Source organism: Pinus tabuliformis, chromosome 3_1 (genome assembly GCF_031772625.1).
Source record: "Pinus tabuliformis cultivar Carrire ecotype Pingquan chromosome 3_1, CPIR1, whole genome shotgun sequence".
Taxonomy (NCBI): Eukaryota; Viridiplantae; Streptophyta; class Pinopsida; order Pinales; family Pinaceae; genus Pinus; species Pinus tabuliformis.
The window spans coordinates 121,583,932-121,607,455 of NC_142301.1; the positions used below are offsets into that span (position 1 = coordinate 121,583,932).

The 23,524-nt window shown below is 38.2% G+C and overlaps 1 protein-coding gene across 1 annotated transcript in view; it reads left to right on the plus strand.

Moving 5' to 3' along the window:
- Positions 1-23,322, plus strand: part of LOC149186062 (peptidyl-prolyl cis-trans isomerase FKBP16-4, chloroplastic-like) — a 219,715-nt gene extending 196,393 nt beyond the window's left edge. The window contains exons 9-10 of the mRNA XM_089410883.1: positions 22,976-23,016; positions 23,128-23,322. Of these exons, the coding sequence (XP_089267009.1) occupies positions 22,976-23,016; positions 23,128-23,155 (69 nt within the window). The 3' untranslated portion in view covers positions 23,156-23,322. The remainder of the gene's footprint in view (positions 1-22,975; positions 23,017-23,127) is intronic.
- Positions 23,323-23,524: the final 202 nt, after the last annotated feature.

A 23,524-nucleotide genomic window follows, 5' to 3' on the forward strand; every position in this document is an offset into this window, starting at 1 on the left:
ATGAACACAGGTTTGGTGCTATGACACAGGTGTTGTCCTTGATGGCAACTCACTCAGATGACAGATCACAGTTCAGGATCACAGAATGAAAGAAAAAGAGGTATACGCAGGTTCCCCTTGACCAAACTACGTATACACGCGGGATTGCAGACCAAAAGGCGCGTATGCGTATACACGCACTTTCACGCAAGGAAAAGCGCATACATGTTGGAAAACTTGGTTTTGGTTCGTGGTATTTTGATCCGTAGTATTGATCCAATGTATCTTGACCGAAGTATTGACCCCAGGTATTTGGTCCAAGGTATTGCTTCTAAGTGGTTTTGGACCATGGTATTGAGTAAGGCTTAAGACTATAAAAGGAGGAGGCGATCATTAGGCAAAGGCACTCAAGTATTGAATATCTAATGAAAAGCAAGATCTATAATACTGGTGATTGGGTTATGGTGCATTGCTGGATCTGAATCAAGGAGGAACCTAAGCGCTTTAAGAAGGATAACTTCTATTTATGGGTCAAGATCTTATGGCATGGAGAGAAGTCTCTTTATGTGGTTTTTGATCTTTTATATTTGGCGCATGTCTGTAAATCTGATGATCTGGGTATAACTGATGTCTGAATAGTTGAAAAGGGTAAATCATCTTTTACAGATCTGTACGCAGGTTCAATATAGCAAAGGCATGTATACACGCTGGTTCGACAATTCAAAATAGTGTATACGCAGGTTTGCTTTCATATAACAATGTATGCACACAAGTTCGACATATTGAAGTAGCATACATCTCATAAAATATGTTTTAGCTACTTCTGTTTACTGTTGCAGTGTTCTGGGTTCTGGTACTGTTACTGTATTCTGGTTACAGCATTCAGAGAAGTGATTGTTTGATTCAGTTTTGGTTAGTACAAGGGAGATTGATTGATGCAAATATATTTTGATGTTTGATTGATGCTATTGATGGATCAAGTCTGAAAATTTATGAAACGTGGTCCCTGGAAGAAAAGAGAAGGTTGTAGCCTTCTGTAAGTCAGCACCTACGTACTAGTACATCAGCTAGTATAAGAGCTAAGGGGGTTGTAGCTCCCTTCTAGGAGAAGCTGGAGAACGAGAGAAGGTTGTAGCCCTTTGTAGGTAGAAACCTGCGTACTGGTATAAGACTGTACCAGTACAGAAATATTGTAAAAAGAAGTTTCTTATTAAAAGAAGATAAAAACGAATTGCAGCAGGTGGTTTTCACCCACATTGGGTTTCCACCTTATATCTTGTGTTCTTGTGTGTGATTGTCTGCTCTGTTTTTACTGTACCTATTACTGCTTATATGGTTCTGATACACAGATTAAAGATCAACTGACTAAATAATAAGTTTACAAGGTATACGCTAGTTGCTCTAAACACAGTTGCGTATATACGCGAGTTACATTAACAGAAGTAGCATATATAGATCTGTTTATGGAAATGAAATATGGTTAATTTGCTAATACTGATTCACCACCCCTCTCAATATTATTTCCAATAGGAAGATAATGTGGTCCGTGCATCAAAGGGTCTTGTTTGACCACTGGAGTGGCACCTGATGATTATATGAAGACTCCATGCCCACGGATGATCTAGAAGACACTTGTACCATCAAATATCATTAGTCAACAAAGTTTTTTTAACTCTATTTCTATCTTCTCATCATCTTTCTTGTACCCAGATTCCACACTCTGCAGGGAATTGTAATAAGTGATACTAATAATGATGAGTTTTTTTTGAACTTGTAACAAGCCTAGGATGTTGGGACTCGATCAGCAAATGAGTACACATTGGAGTGTTTTTTTATCTGGTTAATTATCCCTTCTTTTTCAAAGGCGAATAATTTTCTGGGTTTTTTTCACTCACTTTTTACCCCAAAGCCGGGGTGACGATTTGAAGGTTGAGCCCCTAACATATATTAGTGTTTAGAGTCGATGTATATTGCCATACTAGATCACACAAAAAATTTCGTGGAATTTGGTTAAGTCTAAGTAGGATTTTTTAATAATTAATAATTTTTCGCAAAACGAGATTTTTAAATTATTTTCTATGTGATAGTGTAAATAAGTGGTCTTAGGAAATGTTTGGGGCGTGTGACTACTCGAAATTCATCCTCAGAGACCCAACATTATCCTAGGATCCATTTTGGGGGTCAAAAAAGACTTATAGTCCCTTAAAAGCCGATTTTCCTAATGACTGGCAGAAATAAGGAAAAAATTCAAAATATTGAATAATTTTAAAAATTTAGAAATTTTTCCATAGCCAAAATAAGTCAAATTTTGACATGGAAAGTTAAAGGAATATCAAAGGTGATGTAGCAGCAATGTGGGGCCCACCACATGGAGGAAAGTCGAAGTCAAAGTTCCAAGTGGCAAGTCAAATGGTCCAATGTTGAGTTAAAGAGGCAACGTTGAAATATTACATATGGCTAAAGTTCAATTGTTTTTATTTATTTCAATATGTTTGTGCACATTAAAGTTTGTGGGGAAAAATAGTGACATGGCAGCCACATTAGAAAGACAAATTCAACAACCAGTCAAAAGAGTCCTGAATTATCCACTCAACAGGTGTAAAAAACAATTTAAGAGAATTCGTAAAGGTTGATAAAGTTGAAGGGGGACAAGATTGCCACATAGGATAGACCTTGCCTCCCACTAAAGCTCAAGGAGCAATTAAGTTCATATGCAACCTAGTTTGGTATCTCCTTCAACACAGGTTTTGATAAGAATTGAGTGAAGGACAGACTGCTACATGCCTCAGATTTTGTCCTCCCACTAACTCATGTCTGTCTCCAAAAGAAAATCATTGTAGACTTTGGTGGAATGTTAAGAGAGGTTAAATCAAGTTTTTGTGATGGCTGTCTAAGCCATAAACTCCATTTAGCCTCCATGCTGCCAGGGAAAAGGTACCTACAATAGCCAACACAGGCCAGTAAGAGACACTACACAACTGTCATTTAATGGAGGATTTATCACAATAGTCAAGCAAAGATTTTGAGGGATTTTGTCTCCCATTTACTTCAGTTATATATGCACTTGGCAAGTAGCTCTCGCGCCAATCAACAGTTAGGAAATTTGGCACATGAGGAAAGGATATATACTGCCCAGCTAAGGAGATATGCACAACAGTCTTATCAGCCACTTGTTTGATCATTACTACACTCAGAGATTCATTAACACTTGGTCAAATATCATAGCCACTTGTACAAATTCGTTTTTATCATTGGGATTATCTCCATTCCACACCTGTCACTTGCACTCACATTGGGATCGGCTCCCATATTTCTATTTAAATGAGCTTTGGCTCTCATCATCATATCATGTAATAAGCTATTGGGCTTGAGGAAACTCTGCCATTTTGTACTTGCATATTTTCTTAATACAATTAAGACTTTGGGGCTATGTGGCTCATGTTCTCTTAGCGTTATGGGGTGACGTCCTTTCATACTACTTCTATTGTGTTTAATTTCTTTTGCATGTTGAATTAATAATAGTTTATGCTTGCCATCTTGCTTGGATTGATGTGTGCAAGCTATCTCGCACATATCATTGATTTAGAATAGTATTCTAGGGATAAGCTTGCCAATTCATACTAGTGTATTCCCCTTATTGTTATTGTTGTGCCCATGTATCCCCCATGTTTTTATTGTTGTGCCCCATAGAAGCCAACTATTGTTACTGTTGTCCTTACATTATTATTGTTATGTAGGCTTTGATTATATTATGACCCCTTAGACTTCCATATATACCAAGGAGGTCTTATCATTTGTATCATCTAAGAATTGTTCATTTATGTAATGTAAAAAAGGTATCCCCCTCGAAGAGGATAATTTTTAAGTCATTGATCTATATTTTTTATTGTTTTATGAGCTAGTTGCATAAAGTTTGGTATCAGAGCTTTGGATTCTAGGGTTTTGCTTCAAACAGGTCATTTTGACATGTTTGTTATAACTTTTTTTCTACGAGGCTTCATACGCTGAAATTGCAACCATGTATAGTCGAAATATTGGTAAACTTTGTGTACGAATTTGACAAAGTTTCTACAAGAAATGTTTCCTAATGGCGACAAGGTATTCCATGAAACCCATGATGAGAACAAAAAGAATATTAATCATGGTTTTAGAGACTCTAACTTTGGGTTGAAAACCTACCACATTCCAAAGATCGATATGAGGAAGTTTGATGGCAAGGATCTGATAACATCAATACTACAAATGGAGCAATATTTTGATCTACATGATGTGCAACCCTCACAAAAATTACGTATCACATCTTTATATTTAGAACCCAATCAATTTGTATGGTATAGATGGCTTTGTTTTTGTAAACCACTTGTCACTTGGTCAATTTTTACGGAGGAAATGATAACACATTATGAAGATACAAAGAACAACACCTTCTTTAGCCAATTGATAAATCTCAAACAAAAGGGTTCAATGGCGGAGTACATTGAAGACTTCAAAAAAATGAATATTAGGGTAATTGATATTCCAGAGGAGCATAAGATTGATGTCTTCATAGGGACTTTAAAGGATAACATCCAACATGAGGTTCACCTTTGGGAATCAGATCCATTGGAGAAGGTATATAGGGTGGCAAGAAAAGTCGAAAGAAAAATTATGGCAACAAGGAAGTCTACCACTCACAACTATAAAGGTGGAAGTGTTGTTGCTCTTAGTATTCCACAACCTACAAGATTGATACCACAACAATTGGTGGAAAAAAGAGAAAAAGACCTTTGTTACAGTTTGTTGATTTGGGGTAGCATAGCCATGAAAATTGGTGGAGAGCCTAAAGCACATGAGATCTCCAAGACCCATAAATGGTTTGGACAGATTCTACCCGGTTAAAGAGATATTAAAATAATTAATATTTTTAATGGAGTTCCTAAGTCTAAACTTAGGAAAAATAAAATATTAATGGGTATTAATATAAAACTGGGTTAGAAGGTTTTAAAGGACATGGATCAAGTCAAATTTAATCTTAGCCGTTGATTAGAGATGTAATCTCAACCTTTAGAGGACCAACAAGAAAAGTATAAGAGTAGGCTTGAGGGTCAGTTGGAGAAGACACCAGAGCGATCAGTCATTCGATTTTCTAGAGCGGGGTTTGCTAGGAGAAATCGAATCAGTGATCAGAGTTGCAGTGAGGAGCAGTGAGTACGAGGCAGAGAGGTAGAGATAGTGCCGAAAGACCAGCGCAAAGCTAGAGAGGCAGGTGCAAAGCTAGAGAGAGCCACGCAGAGCCAGAGGGAGCCACGCAAAGGCTAGCAGGGATTGTGTAGAGGCAGAAGGGCTTGCGTCATCCACACAGAGACTACAGGAGTGACGCAGAGAGCCAGAGAGGCTGCGCAGAGGCTCAGAGGGCTGACACAGAGGGTTTCAGGCTGACTCAGAGGCCAGGAGGGTTGACGTAGAGCCTCAGATTGTGTTGGAGAGGGTTTCGTGGGGCAGACTCTCAAAATATCTGCTTCTGAATAGAGAGGTATCACTGCCAGATTATTTTCTCTATCGGGTGAGCCAGTTTGGCACCTAGTTGTACTCAGAAACACTGCATAATAATATAACCCTCAGAATTGTTGCACCGGTTTTCCCAAGTTGGGTTTTTTCTGGGGACATTCATCGAAAAATAACGGTGTCACTTATGTGTTTGTCTATTTCTTTCAACTATAGATCTGTAGATGGTTGAGAATGTATTGTGTTTATTTCAGTGTTCATATGGTTAAATAACTTGTTAGAAATTAAACAAGTAGGCGAAATAAAGCAGAGAATACAGATAAAATTTCTAACGAGTAATACTTAGAAATTTCAACATAGTTGCGATAGAAAATACACTAAAGGTCATAAGTGTGCTGAGAAGAAATTATTCTACATAGATTGTGAAGAGGAGGAAGAAAAAGAACAAGAAACATTAAAAGAGGAGGATATACACTAGAAACGAACCCCAGAGAAAGAAAAAATGAATATGACCATATCTTGTAATGTATTGGCAGGAATTACCACTCCTCAAACTCTCAAGATAGAAGGATATATCAAGAACAAAAAGGTAATAGTTCTGATTGATTCGGGTAGTACCCATAATTTTATTCATTGTAAGATAGCCAAGGAATTGAATTGCTTCCTATATCTAGCACCAGAGTGTCAAGTGATGGTTGCAAATGAAGGAAATATAAATTTCTCTGTAAAGTGTCATAATATCAAGCTAACCATGGAGGAATATGTATTGAATAGTCCAATGCTTTTCATTCCAATGTGTGGTGTTATGTTGTACTACGAGTCCAATCGTTACAATCTTTGGGGCGATAGCTTTTAATTTTCAAGATTTTTTCTAGAATTTTTTTTGAGAAGGAAATGAAGTTGAATTAAGGGGCATCACAGGGAAAACAAGAAAGATAATCAGCACTTATGGCATGACAAAGCTTTTGAAGAAAGAACAACGGGGTGTAATTGCACAATTATGTTCACTAAAGGTTCAAACATAGAAATCATCTATTTCTCCAGATTTCTAAAAAGTCTTGGACAATCATTCTAACGTATTTGAGACTCCCAAAGGCCTCCCACCTATTCGTGATCATGTTCATGCTATTCATTTGATTCCAGGAAGTGTTTCTCCAAACATCAGATCTTACATATATCCATATGCCCAAAAGAGTGAAATTGAACGTATGGTTGCAAAAATGCTATAGGTGGGTATAATTCAACCTAGTCAAAGTTCTTTCTCTGCTCCAGTAGTATTGGTAAACAAGAAGGATGGATCATGGTGTGTCTGTTCAGATTAACGGGAGCTCAACAAGCTCACTGTTAAAGATAAATTTCCCATGCCTGTCATTGATGAATTGTTGAACGAATTATATGGAACAATTTACTTAACCAAGTTGGATCTTTGTTCAAGATATCATCAAATTAGAATGAAGATTGAAGACATTCCAAAAACAACATTCAAAACTCATAAGGGTCATTATGAATTTTTGGTCATGCCTTTTGGCTTTACTAATGGACCTTCCACGTTTCAAGGTTTGATGAATTCCATTTTCAAACCCTTCCTCAGAAAATTTGTGTCAGTATTTTTTGATGATATACTAATCTACAACAATTCTTGGAAAGATCATGTTCAACATGTTGACAGGGTGCTCAAACTATTGGAGGAGAAACAATTATATGAAAAAACTTCCAAATGTTTCTTTGCAGTATAGGAGGTGGAAAATTTGCGTCATATTGTATTTCATGAGGGTGTTAAGGTAGACCCTAACAAAATTAGAGCCATTAAGGAATGGAAAATCCCCACAACCATAAAACATCTTCGAGGATTTCTCAGGTTTAGGGTATTATTGCAAGTTTGTTAAGAATTATGGGAGAATAACAACACCTCTAACACCATTACTAAAGAAAGATGCATTTTCTTGGACTCCAGAGGCAACTAAGGCCTTTGAACATCTTAAAGAGGTAATGTGCCAAGCACCGGTCTTAGCTATGCTAGACTTCACAAAAACCTTTATAGTGGAATGTGATGTCTTATGAAATGGAATTGGTGTTGTTTTAACGCAAGAAGGAAGACCCATTTCTTTTGAAAATCGTCCAATCAAAGGAAAGTATTCACACAAACCTATTTATGAGAAGGAACTGCTGGCAATACTACATGCACTAAAGCAATGGTGACCTTACCTAATGGGAAGACACTTCGAGGTGAAAACAGATCATGGTAGTTTTAAATACTTTTGGAACAAAGATTATCTTTAGAAGAACAACAAAAATGGGTCACAAAGATGTTGGGTTATGACTTTGAAATCAACTACAAAAAAAGGAAGAAAAATGTTGTTGTAGATGCACTCTGAAGAAAGGATGAGGATGTGGAAACATTGTTTTGTGTCATTTCTATTATCCAACCTGATTGGATAACCGAAGCAAGGGATGAATGGAAGAATGACAAAGAGTTGTGGACACTCATTCAAAAGTTGCAGCAAGTTCCCAATACATCTGATACATTTAGTTAGAAAATTGATTCATTATGGTTCAAAGATCACTTATATCTTTGTAAGAATTCCCAATTCAAGCAAAAAAATATTTTGGAATTGCACACCTCCCCCTTAGGAGGGCACTCAGGATTTTTTAAAACTTATCACAGGATCAAGAAGGATTTTTTTTTGGATGGCCTTAAATTTGATATTCAGAAGTTTGTAGCAGAATGTTTGCTTTGCCAACAAAATAACGTTCAGACAATTAAGACCCCAGGTCCGTTACAACCTTTAGCCATTCCAAGTTAGCATTGGGAGGAGGTCTCAATGGATTTTATCACGAGTTTATCCAAGTCTGAAGGAAAGAGTGTCATCATGGCGGTAGTTGATAGACTTACCAAGTATGCACACTTTTGTGCATTATCTCATCCTTTTAAAGCTAGTACAATTGCTATTCGCATTTATGGAAACAATTCAAAAGCTACATGGAAACCCAAAGACTATTGTAAGTGACAAAGATCCTATTTTCACTGGAAATTTTTGGACGAAATTATTTTCTTGTCTTCGTACTCAATTAGCTCATAGTTCATATTATCATCCTCAATCTGATAGGAAAACTGAGATAGTGAACAAATGTTTTGAAGATGTTGTAGCGGCTACAAGCACCCTCCAAAATTTTGCCTTAGCTTCCTTTTGAAGCTTCCCTACCAACCATCCTCAACATGTCTTACATTGTCAAACACAGAGGCTTCAACTCTTTCATAGAGTCTTGTCAGCATGTGCATGCAAGTTTGTTCAACCTCCTTCACAGGCTGCTTTCCAGACTTAGTGTCAGTTGCTGGTTGAGCAGCTCCCTCTGGGAATTGCGCAATTTTGGAGGGGAACCAGCCTTCCCTCTAGAAATTGCGCAAACCCAGCTGGACACCCAACTGGGCTTCAGAATTGCGCAATTCTTCCTGACAGTCTTCCTCTCAAAAATTGCACAATTCATCCCAGGACAACTGCTCAGCCTAGAAATTGCATAATTGTGGGCAACAGTCACCTGTTGCTCTCAAAAATTGCACAATCCCTCTGGGACAGGCAGCCCAATAGCTAGTAGAAATTGCAGAAATCCAGCCAGGCAACCTGCTGGGCTCAGAAATTGCGTAATACAGTCAGACAGGCTTCCTTAAGAAAATTACGCAGTCTGACCTAGGACAACTGCTCAGCCTAGAAATTGCGCAATCTTAGGAGACAGTCACTTGTTCCTCCCAGAAATTGCGTAATCCCTCTGGGACAACCATCTTTGCTCAGCCCAGAAACTGCGCAGATTTTCATCCCAGGCTCGCAGACCGATGCATGTGCCTTTAGGTTAACTGGTTCCCTCTAGGACTGAACAAAACTGATTTGCATGCATGGACTGCTTTTCCCAAGGCAGCATGCAAAGGCATCCCTTGATTCAAGGATCTATTTTTAGCAGTTGGAGGTTACATGCAAGGATCATTTCAGAAACCTCTCGCCAAGTGTCGCTTTTCCTAGATTTGTGGCATGTGCGTCACAACCTCGATTTTATCAAAACTCATCAACCGGACGTTGCAGAGCTCATTCCTCACATCGACCTTGCAGCTCTGACATCCCACATTGCATCTAGGAGTCGTCGGCACATTCAACTCAGTTGTTTTAGGATAAACCCACTTTTCATGTCTTACGTGGCGTTTTTGTCGCTTTTTGTGTTTCGCTTTGTATGAGTGTTGTCTGCTTGATTTCACTGAGCGATTTGTTGTCGTTTTGATGTATGTTAGCTTGTAGAAGCACCGTTTTAGTTTTCGTTTGCATTTCACTGTTGTCGCATGCATGACATTGTTTTTGCACGGACATTCGCTGTTGCAGCAACTCGCTTAACACACATGCATGCTTTCCCGTTTTCTGAATCCTGCATTTTTTGTTTCCATGTATGATTATTCACTCTTTTTTGCACTCATCTCATCATGCATTCAGACTTCCCATGTTTTCAGTGGCCCGTCGGCCAGTCTAGGCTGCCTTGGCCCGGACCGTGCCTTGCCCGCTAGTATTGCGCATTTCTGGAAGCGAAGGCACTACCTTCCTTCCAGAAATTGTGCAAGTTTGGCCCAACACTAACCTCTAGGATTGCATTGTGCAATTCTTAGAGGCAGTGTTCTGCTGGCCCTAGAAACTACGCAGTGCAGTATGCTGGTTGCATGTCACTGTTTAGTAGGCCAGGTTGGACTGTGCATTGCACAGTTCCAACAGTTAGTCAGCCTTCCGACAGCCCAAACTGTGCCGTGCGCAGTTTTGGCAATCAGTCTCGCAACCTCCTGGTGAAAATTGTGCAATCTTCACAGACAGTCACACAGGTATGTTGCATGTCAGTCCTCTAGTTTGTTTTGGTTTTCGACTGATAGATTGTTTGTCATGAGTGTTGTTATGTTTCCAAGTATCATAGGTGTTCGTCTGCCTCTCAACATCCTAGGTACAATGGCTTCCAGGAAAGCAGAGTCGAAGACACCGTTCAGAGAACACTTGGGGTTGCAGCCAAGCAAGTGTCTATGATTTTGCCTACCTATGAAGACATCAAGTTGTTCGTAGACAAGGACATCAAGATAATATGGCAGCAACATCACAACCAGGAACAACATCACAACCAGCAGCAACAGAAGGCAACACACCTACATGCAATGAATGCAAGAGGTAGGTTGTTGACAACACAGAGGCAGAGCAAAGCTGTGAGTTCAAAGCAAATCCACTCGTGATGAAAGCAACTTTGGAGATTGAAGCTATGAGGTAACGACGCGACACGAAGATCGCGTGATGCCAAAGAGAAACAGAGAAAGAGTTGCATGTGCTAAAGCGACAACTCAAAGAAGAACAGGGGTTGCATAGACAAGAGAATGAGTTGCAGCAGGAACATGTACAACAGGGGGTGCAACATGCACAGACAGATGAAACTATGCCCGTACAGGTTATAGATCCATCTCAGCAGTTGGCACAAAGCAGACAAAGTGAGAGGTGTTGTTGATCGCATGCAAGGGAATTCAGCAACATGCATGTCATTGTGCGCATGCATGCAATCCCACCCATTTGGCACACTCACTGAGGCGAAGACGAGAAACAAGTCCGACTGGAGCTAAACATGTATTTCGACAAGTTGATGCGCACGACCACCAGCACATGCTTGGAGATTAGTGTAGACACTATGCATAAGCATGTTGCCGGTCTGGTCGCACCCAGGACGACCATGTGTATGATATCAGACGAGTTGGACATAGGAGCCATATCAGTGTACCAGGACGCAACGGAGGCAAGAGTTTTCTTTCAGCAGGATGTCACCATTGAGCGCGCGAACACTACGACAGACCACCAAGCTTGGCATGAGTCCGCCACGGTCGACCACCATGAGGATGTTGAAGAGTTGGTCATCCCACATATGTCTGAGTCTTAGTGATGTCTTGCATGACTTGCTGAAGCCTATGCCGTCCCACATGGGTACATGTGCAGTGTAATGTAACGTCATGTACAGTGAAAGTCCAAGTGTCGATAGTTGGTCGTAATAGTCACGTAGTAGGTGAAGAATCATGAGGGTAGATGAAGAGTCACAAAGGGGAATGTCAAGGGTCACCCCACCCTTTGCTATAAATAGAACCTCATAACTCATTGTAAAGGCTTTTGGTAAACCAAGCTTCTGATAGGAGTATCTTAGAGAAAGCTTGGAGAGTATTGTAACAAGCCTTGGCTTCTCCATTGTGCAGAGCTAGTATATCTCTTTGGAGGAGCAGGCGACAGTGACTATAACGTTCCGCTATTGGAACTAGTGGTTGGTCATGGTTGTATTGTATGATTGGAACTTTCGCTCCTTAATATAAGAGAGCCAACACGTTTCATGCATATGTTGTATTGTATTTCAGCTATCTTGTTTACTTTAAATGATATATGTATATGTTTGCTTGCACATGCATGTATGACTTTCTTATGTATGTATGTATGAATCTTAATGAAATGTGTTGTTGGTTTAACCATCACTTTGGATTGCTAGCTTACCTGTCTTCCATGTTGTGATGCATTTTTGCTCCTGTGTTCCCTTCTCAACTCCGTGCTTTCACAGGTTTCCAAGGGGCGCACTCACCTCACCTTCTGTAAGTTAGAACCATTCATGCACCTTCCTTGACTTGCTGCATATGTCACACCCTTGCTACCAACAGGGACATCTTACTTCCCTTTGCGCGCAACCATGATCAAGGCGACACTGCACCACCCACTGATGGGACTCCTACACCAAATGGTCTGAGGTCTAGTTGGGACTTCTTACTGGGGAGATCCCCTGACATGTTGGTGGGTCCAACACCGTTAGCAGAATGATATCTTTGTTGCTTTGCATCTGATAAACAAACATAATGGGTCAAGTGGTTACCTCTAGTTGAATGATGATATAACACTTCCTTCTATACTGCAGCAAAAATGACCCCATTTATGGCACTATATGGATATCATCCACCATCCATCACATCATCTTTAAGAGAAAATTCTAAGGTTTAAGCAGTGGAAGATCATGTTGAGCTTCAACAACAAGTTCTTCAACTCTTAAAGGATAACCTCACTTTGGTGCATAATTGAATGAAACAACAGGAAGATTAGCATCACAATGAAATAAGTTTTGATGTAGGTGACAACGTATTTTTATGGCTACAACCATACAAGCAAATGACCATCAAGCAAGCTAAGAAGGATAATAAATTATTGTCCAAGTACTATGGTCCTTACAAGGTGTTGCAAAAGATTGGTACTATGGCATACAAATTGGAGTTACCAGCATCCTCCTGAGTACACCCAGTTTTCCATGTTTCATGCTTGAAGAAGGTTATCAGTGACAAGCTCCCAGTTCAAACAGTGCTGCCAGAACTTGATGAAAAAGGATAAATCATATTTGAGCCTGAAGCAGTCACGGAAACAAGAACCCAACAACTATGGAATCGATTAATATTAGAGTATCTCATTAAGTGGAAGAACTTACCCACTGAAGATTCCACATGGGAGGATGAGAATTTTATACAGAAGCATATGAAACTACTCAAGCATTGATGACAACACATTTTTGAAGGAGAGGGGCATGTTAGGTCCCTATAATACTAGTGTATTCGCCTTATTGTTATTGTTGCGCCCATGTATCCCCCATGTTGTTATTATTGTGCCCCATAGAAGCCCACTATTGTTATCGTTGTGTCCTTACATTATTATTGTTATGTAGACTCTGATTATAATGTGACCTCTTAGATTCCTATATATACCAAGGAGACCTTATCATTTGTATCATCCAAGAATTGTTCATTTATGTAATGTAAATGGGGTTTCCCCCTTGAAGAGGATAATTTTTAAGTCGTTGATCTATCTTTTCCACTGTTTTGTGAGTTGATTGCATAACAAATCCTAAGGAGATTTGGCCTAAAGAGGTAAGGTAGGTCGCTAAGGTGACAGTGGTAGACCAACCGAGGTTCCCCATGAAGCTACTAATCTCTCCAAATACTAATTTCTCCTCCCTGATCCATTATTCCTGAAAAATGACATAAGGAGGGTCATTCTTCCTAATACCCTCTCATCCTAACTTTCCCTTCACTTCATCACCCTTGAACATTGGCACTGATCTTCACATCTCTCCATTTCCACTTTTTTCCATCTCTTTCAAAAAACTCAATACATTCACTAGGGATTTTGTTGATCTCACCTTGTTCTTTATTGTTTATGCCCTAGTGTGATGCAGGAGCATCCGGACTTGGCCAACAATGTGAAAGTTTGTTCACATGTTGTGGCTAAACAAGTTGAATTTCATTGACCTGATTGGTCAAAAGTCAGTTTTACTGAGAGGGTTGGATCTCTCAAGAAATGAGTTGTATTTCATTATTGTAATAGTTAGAAATTGTCTTATTTTAGGTTCAAAGATAAGTTGTTAGCATAGGTGTGTGGTAGAGCTAGGAATTAGAGATTTACTATTAGATTGATTAAAAATAGAGATTGAGTTGTTAAGCACAGTTAGAGTAATCTTCGATTGATAAAAGGAAGGAAAAAAATGTAATGAGGAGGAGAGGATTGAGTGAGCGAGAGCCTAGAATTAGCGTGTGGATTTCCGTTGAAACAGAGGTCTTTTCATATGTTGTAATCGAGCCAAGGCTGAGACTCTGTAACAAATATTATATTAATGAAATTGATCTAATGTGTATTTGTATTGTAATTCTGGTGCAAACTCTTGTTTCTTTCGGCGTGCCTACGACTAGACAGTAAACCGTGTATTTTCTATAATTTCACATTTAACGCAGATCTTAGTAGTTGTGGGTTTCCTGTGTATTAAGAGTAAATCAGGGTCAATTAGCATTAAGGGTTAATTTCATGATTAAGCACTCAAACCAGTCATTAAGGGCTTTGCTTAATCTAACACACGTGGTTATATCCAAGAGCGGGTTTTAAACAGTGAAAGTGGTATATCGGGCGGACAAAAAGCGGTAAGCGGTATTTCGAGGAAGACCTTCGATTCCATTAAGTGGAGGACACGAAGCAGCGAGGAGGAGAGAGGAACCCACTTTTCGGGCGGGTACTCTCTGTGTAAGTTGTGCCTCCGAAATTCTTGTGAACCGTTGGATCTGTCGCGAGTTAATCGACGATGGAGGATCAACGATTAGTTTCGTTGATCGGGTGTAACGTCAACCGTTGGATCGGTGGATGTAATGGCTGGCTGAGATCCTTGTGACTTGCAATGATGCGATTTAATCTGGATCGTCGGTTCAATTAGATTGTGATCTTGGGTGAGTCGCGAACATTTATGTTTATAAAGCACAAATGCATTGCGTTGGCGTTGTTCCAAAGACATTCCGGTTCTAAAGGCAAAAGGCAGGATTGTGTAAAAAGGGTGAACAATGGGGTGATTGTTGGGGTTTATTAAGCCACTGTTTCCGCCTACGTCATTTGTGGTATCAGAGCAAGAACTTAAGGTTGATTGCAGCAAAAATGCCGCCAAGGAGAGGAGTTGGCATTGGTTGAGGAAGACCTGAAGCAAGTGCAGTACTACTGGAAGAGATCCGGAGTCTGCGTACGAGAATGGAAACAATTGAGATTGCTCAGAGGAGAACACCTGATGAAGGAGCTGACAGTACTAAAGAAGAATCTTCTGAGGAAGAAGAAGAGGAGGAAAATGAAACTACCAGAGTTATCAAGATGTTGGCGAAAGTAGGAGGAAAACCAAAGATGGAAATTCCTACGTATGAAGGGAGTCTCAATGTAGAAGAGCTAATGGATTGGATCAATTCATTGGAATGAAGAGGAAGCTGACGACAAAAGAAGGTGAAATTTGCAGCTACCAGATTGAAGGTTCATGCAGCTATTTGGTGGGACGAATTACAAACATCCAGAACGAGAAAAGGAATGTCCAAGATCAAGCAATGGGACAAAATGGTGAGTAAAATGAAAGCCAAATTTATGCTTAAAGAATATCAGTTAAATCTTTTCAAACAATTGCAAAATTTAAGGCAAAAAGGAATGTCTGTTAAAGAATACACAGAAGAGTTTTATAGATTGAGTATTAGAGCAGGACATGCAGAAGATGACATGGAAAAGGTAGCTAGATATATCAATGGCTTAAGGTATGACATCCATGATGAAATCAACTTGTTGAGTCTGAAGACTATTGAAGATGCCTATCAAGCAGGTTTGAAGGCAGAAGAGAAGATGTTGAGAAAACAGAATTAGAGGAATAGAGGAAGAAGCTCAGTAAGAGGTAGAGGAACTACCAGACCAAGGGGACAACAACATTAGCATGAAGCAGGAAGTTCAAGTAGCAGACCACCACAGAGGGGAGAATTAACAGAGGAAGATTTGCACCTAGAGGAAGAGGTCGAGGAAGAGATGTTTGGTGTTATACATGTGGAGAATGGGGACATGTGTCATGGGACTTTCCTCATAATAAACTAGCGAGTCAGAGGAATGTGAATGTGGCTGACGCAAAGCCAGAACCACCTCTACTTATGGAAAAGGAAGAATCCCTTGAAGTAGGAGAATCTCTGTTATTGAGAAGGACCTTGCTTAAGACAGAGAAGGAGATTGAAGAACCAGCGCAGAGGAAGAGTTTATTTAGAACTACATGCAAATCTAAAGGTAAATGTGGTAAAGTAATAATTGACAGTGGAAGCACTGACAACCTTGTTTCTACAGAGATGGTGGACAAGCTCAGACTAGCAAAGACAATACACCCTACTCCTTTTAGAGTGTCATGGTTACAGAAGGGACATTAGATTATTGTGACATAACAATGCAAGGTTGAGATACAAATTGGTATGTATAAAGATGTGATATTATGTGATGTAATGCCCATGGATGTGTGCCATGTATTACTGGGAAGACCGTGGCAATTTGATCGAAAAGCTATCACGATGGGAGGAGAAACACTTATACTCTGGAGAAGGATGGAACTAAACATACACTGTTGCCATTTAAGGATGAAGCTGACAAGGGAGCACTTGAAAACAATGTTATGCTGATGAGTGGGAAGGAGCTGTTACAAGAGGTTGAAAAAGGTGAAGAAATGCATTTTGCTGTTATAGGGAGACCTAAGGTAATTTTGACTTCCACAAACTTAGACGATTTACCTGAGGAAATCAAAACTTTTTTGAATGATTTTGTTGATATTATTGTGGATGAGTTGCCAAATGCATTGCCACCGATCAGGAGTATTAGTCATCATATTGATCTAATACCAGGAGCAAGTTTTCCAAACAAAGCAGCATACATATTAACTCCTCAAGAGAATGCAGAAGTTGGAAGACAAGTGCAGGAGCTGATGGATAAGGGGCTAATCAAAGAAAGTCTTAGTCCATGTGTTGTACCAACAGTACTCAGTCCAAAGAAAGGAGGTGAATGGCGAATGTGTACAGATTCCAGAGCTATAAACAAGATCACTATCAGGTATAGATTTCCTTTGCCACACATGGATGATTTAATGGATTGTTTGAGTGGATCCAAATATTTTACTAAAATAGATTTGAAGGGTGGATATCATCAAATAAGAATTCGAGAAGGTGATGAATGGAAGACTGCATTTAAAACAAATAGTGGGTTGTATGAGTAGTTAGTGATGCCTTTTGGAATCACTAATGCACCTAGCACATTCATGAGATTAATGAATGAAGTCTTGAAGGAATATGCAGGTAAGTTTGTTATTTTTTATCTTGATGATATTCTAGTCTTTAGTAGAAGTAAAGAAGAACATTTAGAGAATCTTAAGTTGGTTCTAAAAACTTTGCAGAAAGAGAAACTACTGATAAATTTGAAGAAATGTAGTTTCATGAAGGAAGAATTAATTTACTTGGGATTTGTAGTTTCTAAAGAAGGATTGAAAATGGATCCAGAGAAAGTCCAAGTAATTTGGAACTGGCCTATTCCCAGAAATATATTTGAGGTAAGGAGCTTCCATGGTCTTGCAAGTTTTTACAGAAAGTTTATCAAAGGCTTTAGTCAGATTTGTGCACCAATTCTTGAAACAATCAAGGAGACTAATCAACCATTCAAGTGGACAGAAGCAATAGACAGGAATTTTAAGTTGCTGAAGGAGAAAATCACAGAGAAACCAGTTTTGGCTTTACCTGATTTTGAAAAGGTATTTCAAGTTGAAACAGATGTTAGTGGAGTTGCAATTGGAGCAGTTTTGAGTCTGAAACAGAGACCAATAACATACTTTAGTGAGAAACTAAATGAAGCTAAGAAGAAGTATTCTTCTTATGATAAAGAATTTTATGCTATTGTACACGCCTTAAAGAAATGGAGGCATTATTTGTTGCCAAAGGAATTCATATTATATTCAGACAATCATGCCTTAGAGTTCATCAATAACCAACGAAAATTGACCCAGAAACATGCCAATTGGGTAGAATTTTTGCAAAGCTTTACTTTTGTGATAAAACAGAAGTGGTAAGTCAAATAAATTCGTTGATGCATTGAACAGAGTAAGTTTTATTGTGCAAGAATTCAAAGTTGGTGTTGTAGGATTTGAAGAAATGGTTGAAATGTATAAAGATGATGCAGATTTCAAAGGTATCTATATAGCAGTGCAAAATCCAATAGTTCATAATAGAAGTCAGTGGTTAGATTATCTTATCCAAGGAGGGTTATTGTTTAAAGGTAACAAGTTGTGCATTCTCAAATGTTCTATGAGGGAAAACATAATAAAGGAGAAACATAGTGGGGGATTATCTGGTCACTTTGGACAAGACAAAACCTTTGCACAAGTAAGTGCTTTTTACTATTGGCCAAAGATGCAGACTGATATTAAGAGATTTGTTGAGAAGTGTAGGATATGTCAGCATGCTAAAGGGAGAGGCCATAATATAAGATTGTACGAGCCATTGCCAATACCAAACCGACCATGGGATGCAATTAGCATGGATTTTGTTTTGGGCTTACCTAAAACTCAAAGGGGGAATGATTCTATTTATGTTTTGGTAGATAGATTTTCTAAGATGGCACATTTCATTGCTTGTAAGAAGACTAGTGATGCAACACATATAACTAATCTATTATTTTTTAGAAATTGTAAGATTACATGGATTGCCTGTAAGTATTGTGTCCGATAGAGATACAAAGTTTGTAGGGCATTTCTGGAGAACTCTTTGGAAGAAACTAGGAGCTAACCTTAGTGTTAGTTCAGCATACCATCCTCAAACATATGGATAGATCGAAGTAGTAAATAGGAGCTTAGGAAACATATTGAGAAGTTTAGTGTATCAAAATCCTAAGCAGTGGGATTTAGCACTAGCGCACACTGAGTTTGCTTATAATGATACTCCAAACCGGAGTACTGGGATGAGTCCATTTCAGATTGTTTTTGGGATGAATCCAAGAGGTGTGTATGAGCTCAAAGATTTGAGTAAACAGGAGATTAGAAGTGAAAAAGTTGAAGAGTTTGTAGAGCAGATGCAGAGACTACAAGAAGATGTCAAAGGCAGATTGCAGAAAAGCAGTGGAAAATACAAACAGAGAACATATATGAAAAGAAGAGAGAAGGAATTCCAAGTGGGAGATTTAGTGATGGTGTATTTGAGAAGGGAAAGATTTCCTACCAAAACTTACAATAAAATGAAAATGAAAAAGATAGGACCATGTAGAATTAAAAGAAAGTTTTCAAGTAATGCTTATGAAATTGAATTACCAGAAGGCATTGGGATATCACCTATATTCAGTGTTGCAGATTTGTATCCATACAAGGAGACTGAAACTGAGATACAAGAGAAGACTACAGAAGATGAAGTTCAAACTTTGAACTGGGAAGAACAAATGCCAAAGACAGTTAAGAAAGAGGTGGAAGTTGTTTGGGAGAAAAGAGTATCCAAAAGAACTAGAGGACGGATTTATTTCCAATATCTAGTCAAATGGAAAGGACAACTAGTGGAGGATGCTAGCTGGTTGACAACAGCAGAATTGTAGAAGTATGGAGTAAGTCCTGAAAGTTTGAAGGACGATTCTTTTCTTCCCCAGGAGTCTGATGCAGGAGCATTTGGACTTAGCCAGCAATGTGAAAGTTTGTTCACATGTTGTGGCTAAACAAGTTGAATTTCATTGGCCTGATTGGTCAAAAGTTAGTTTTACCGAGAGGGTTGGATCTCCCCAAAAATGAGTTGTATTTCATTATTGTAATAGTTAGAAATTGTCTTATTTTATGTTCAAAGATAAGTTGTTAGCATAGGTGTGTGGTAGTGCTAGGATTTAGAGATTTACTGTTAGATTGATTAAAAATAGAGATTGAGTTGTTAAGCACAGCTAGAGTAATCTTCGATTGATAAAAGGAAGGAAAAAAAAATGTAATGAGGAGGAGAGGATTGAGTGAGCGAGAGCCTAGAATTAGCGTGTGGATTTCCGTTGAAATAAAGGTCTTTTCATATGTTGTAATCGAGCCAAGGCCGAGACTCTGTAACAGATATTATATTAATGAAATTGACCCTGTGTGTATTTGTATTGTAATTCTGGTGCAAACTCTTGTTTCTTTCGGCGTGCCTGCAACCAGACAATAAACTGGGTATTTTTTGTAATTTCACATTTAACGCAGATCTTAGTAGTTGTGGGTTTCCTGTGTATTAAGAGTAAATCAGGGTCAATTAGCATTAAGGGTTAATTTCATGATTAAGCACTCAAGCCAGTCATTAAGGGCTTTGCTTAATCTAACGCACGTGGTTATATCCAAGAGCGGGTTTTAAACAGGGAAAGTGGTATATCGGGCAGACAAAAAGCGGTAAGCGGTATTTCAAGGAAGGCCTACGATTCCATTCAGCGGAGGACACGTAGTAGCGAGGAGGAGAGAGGAAACCACTTTTCGAGCGGGTACTCTCCGTGTAAGTTGTGCCTCCGAAATTCTTGTGAACCGTTGGATCTGTTGCGAGTTAATCGACGGTGGAGGATCAATGATTAGTTTCGTTGATCGGGTGTAACGTCAACCGTTGGATCGGTGGATGTAATGGATGGTGGAGATTCTTATGACTTGCGATGATGCAATTTAATCTGGACCATCGGTTCAATTAGATCGTGATCTCCGGTGAATCGCAAACATCTCTGTTTATAAAGCACAAATGCATTGTGTTGGCCTTGTTCCAAGGACATTCCAGTTCTAAAGGCAAAAGGTAGGATTGTGTAAAAAGGGTGAATAGCAGGGTGATTGTTGGGGTTTCTTAAGCCATTGTTTCCGCTTGCGTCACAGTGAGTTTTAGGTGAGCCCCCCTTGAAGCTAGAGGAGAGTTGGCCTAAAGAGGCAAGGTAGGTCATTGAGGTGATAATGGGTGACCTATTGAAGTTCCACTTGGATTGTGCAGTGTGCTTTGGAGCATTCATCACTTTAATGCACAATCTGAGTGGAAATAGTTCTTTTATCCATGGATTCATTGGTATTTATGTGATAATTGTATTTAAGGTTTACACTAGATTAAGGTTTGTTGAAGTGTCCATTGTAGATCCATAATCCTTTTATCATTCCTACACTCAAAATGAAACCAACCTGGATATCCATGGGATTAGATACATAAATATTATTAGTGAGACACATGAATTTGCATAGTATATGAGTTCGGAATATTGATATTTTGAGAATTATGTCATATTTACTTTATAAGATAGCACAAAGGACTCCGATGTTGAAATTTATGAGCCTCAGGCATGAATTCATCATTGTGTTAATCTAACAAAATTTTCACCTGAGAATTTTGTCCCACTTAATATGCAACTATGGCATTCCAATAAACACTTAATGTATTATGTCCACAACAACTTGATGTTGTAAGCTAAGTTTTGATACCATGTGGGCATTAAGACAATATGAGAGGGGAATGAGAGGGGAAGTGATTTAACCTTGTTCACCAGTGGAAACATAAGAAAACTTTGACTTTTTCTTCCTTTTGGCTTGTCCTTTCGAGAACTTTCTTGTCCTTGCTTGAGCATGGATTTAGCCACTCCACATGGTTATGTAGGAGCATGCCAACAAAAGGTTGGATTTGAATCTTGGGATCATTCTTCACCATTCATGGGGATATGTTGGACAATCTTCTTAACTTTGTAAAGGATTAAATAATCCTAGATCACCATTATGGATTAGGTTGAATCATTATCCACCATTCTTCCTTTATTAGTTGTTACACCATTCCTTTAGTTAACGTGTTGATGATAACAAATGCATAGTGAGTTCAATGTTGATTGTGAGAGACATGACATTGTTGATAGCCATGGAGTTGGTGACAATACTGTCCTTATTGCCAAACCATTGCTAGGACTCCCATCATGACATTTTGAATTGGAAACTCTTATTGCACAAAGATAGTTAGCCAAACTAGATTCCTTAAGGGGTTGTTTTACAAAGAAAGTGAATGTTTATGTAACATTGCACTAGAAAAAAGAGGCTTCTATAATTATTGAGAGCTGATTGAATTTCCTTGTGACAGAATCCCATGTGTTTCAAATTGGGTTGGCAATGTATTTGAGAGTTCCAACTTCTAGTCACCTTTGTAGCTTCAATTCTGAGCTTGGGAGTGGCACCTACACAAGTTAATGCCTCTAGTCGGGAGGCAAATTGCTGCTATGAAACTAGTCCCCAAATTCTCCACTATCATAGAAATAACTATTTATCTATTATATGATCATAATTAATTCTCGTTGTTGTTGCTTTATATGAACTTTGTCTTTCAATTGATGAATCTAAGTTTGGTTCAAGGCATATGTCATGGATTGTTTCAAAAGAAAATGTATGCATAGTTAAGTTATTATAACCATCAATTATGGGAATAGACTGTGATTTTTCCTTATTGTGAAGTGAGTTGTACATGATCATATCATGTTTGAGAGAGAAATTAAAGCTTTTTGGCAAATAAACTGTAATTTTTGTTATATTAAAACAAAGTATTTTTATTGAAAATTTTGCAATTTAAGTTCTCTTTGGAGTAGCTCTCTATTTCATGTTTTACTGGTTTAAATTCTTATTTTCTGCCTTTTCTTTTTTGAGAGATACCTCAAACACTTCTATAATGACAATGTCATTGTTGCGAATTCTATTTTTTGTCTTTTCTTTTTTTGAGAGATACCTCAAACACTTCTATAATGTCAGTGTTGCGAACTCTCATTGGCTTATGTCGCTTGATATATTTTTACCCACATTGACCTATTTTGTTCATACATACACATTAATATAATAACTTCCTTTCTTTAAATTCCTTTTGGTAGTCTTTTTGTGTCTTTGTTGTGAAGTCGAAGTAGAATATATTAGCTATAAAATGTAAATTTAGTGTCATAATAGATTCAATGTGGTGATCAGGAGATTTGTACACTACAACTCATGTATTTATGCCTACTTGTATATAAGCAAATTATATTAGCTATAAAATGGTAACTTTAGTGTCATAATAGATTCAATATGATAATCAAAAAACTTGTATATTGCAACGTGTGCATTTACAATTATATATAAGCAAATTACAATAATCTAACTTTAACTTCTTAACTTTACCTTTATGTTATAGTTTGATGTGGAGTTGATTAGCATCAAGCAAAGTCCATTTGGGTAAGATTCTAATGTTTCTTCCCAAACTTTTATTTGCCCTTTTCATATCATATTAATTCTTTTATTTTGTGTTTTTTTTAATGGTAAAGGGTTTCCATTGTCATTGTGCAGGTCAAGTGTAAAAATTGTTGAAGGGTAGTTGTGAAATTGATTAAATTTATAATAAATATTGTTGTAATTCATTATCATGATGTTTCTTATAATTTAAGAGCTATGAAACAACTACCTTTTGGAATGGTTTTCTTTAGCATCCCAATTGTATTTACAATGCTTTGAAAAATCAATAAAATAAGTTTTTATTTATCATCATGATCAATGAGTAATGTCATGTAATAGAAATACTATAGAGAAATTTAGGTTTTTCAACTTAAAAGAAATAACGTTTATTTAACACAAATTCAGTAAATTATAGTATAAGTTATTTAATAAATATTATGATAAATGAGTAATGGCAGGGAATAGAAATACTATATAGAAATATAGGCTTTTCAAAAAGAAACAAAGTTTT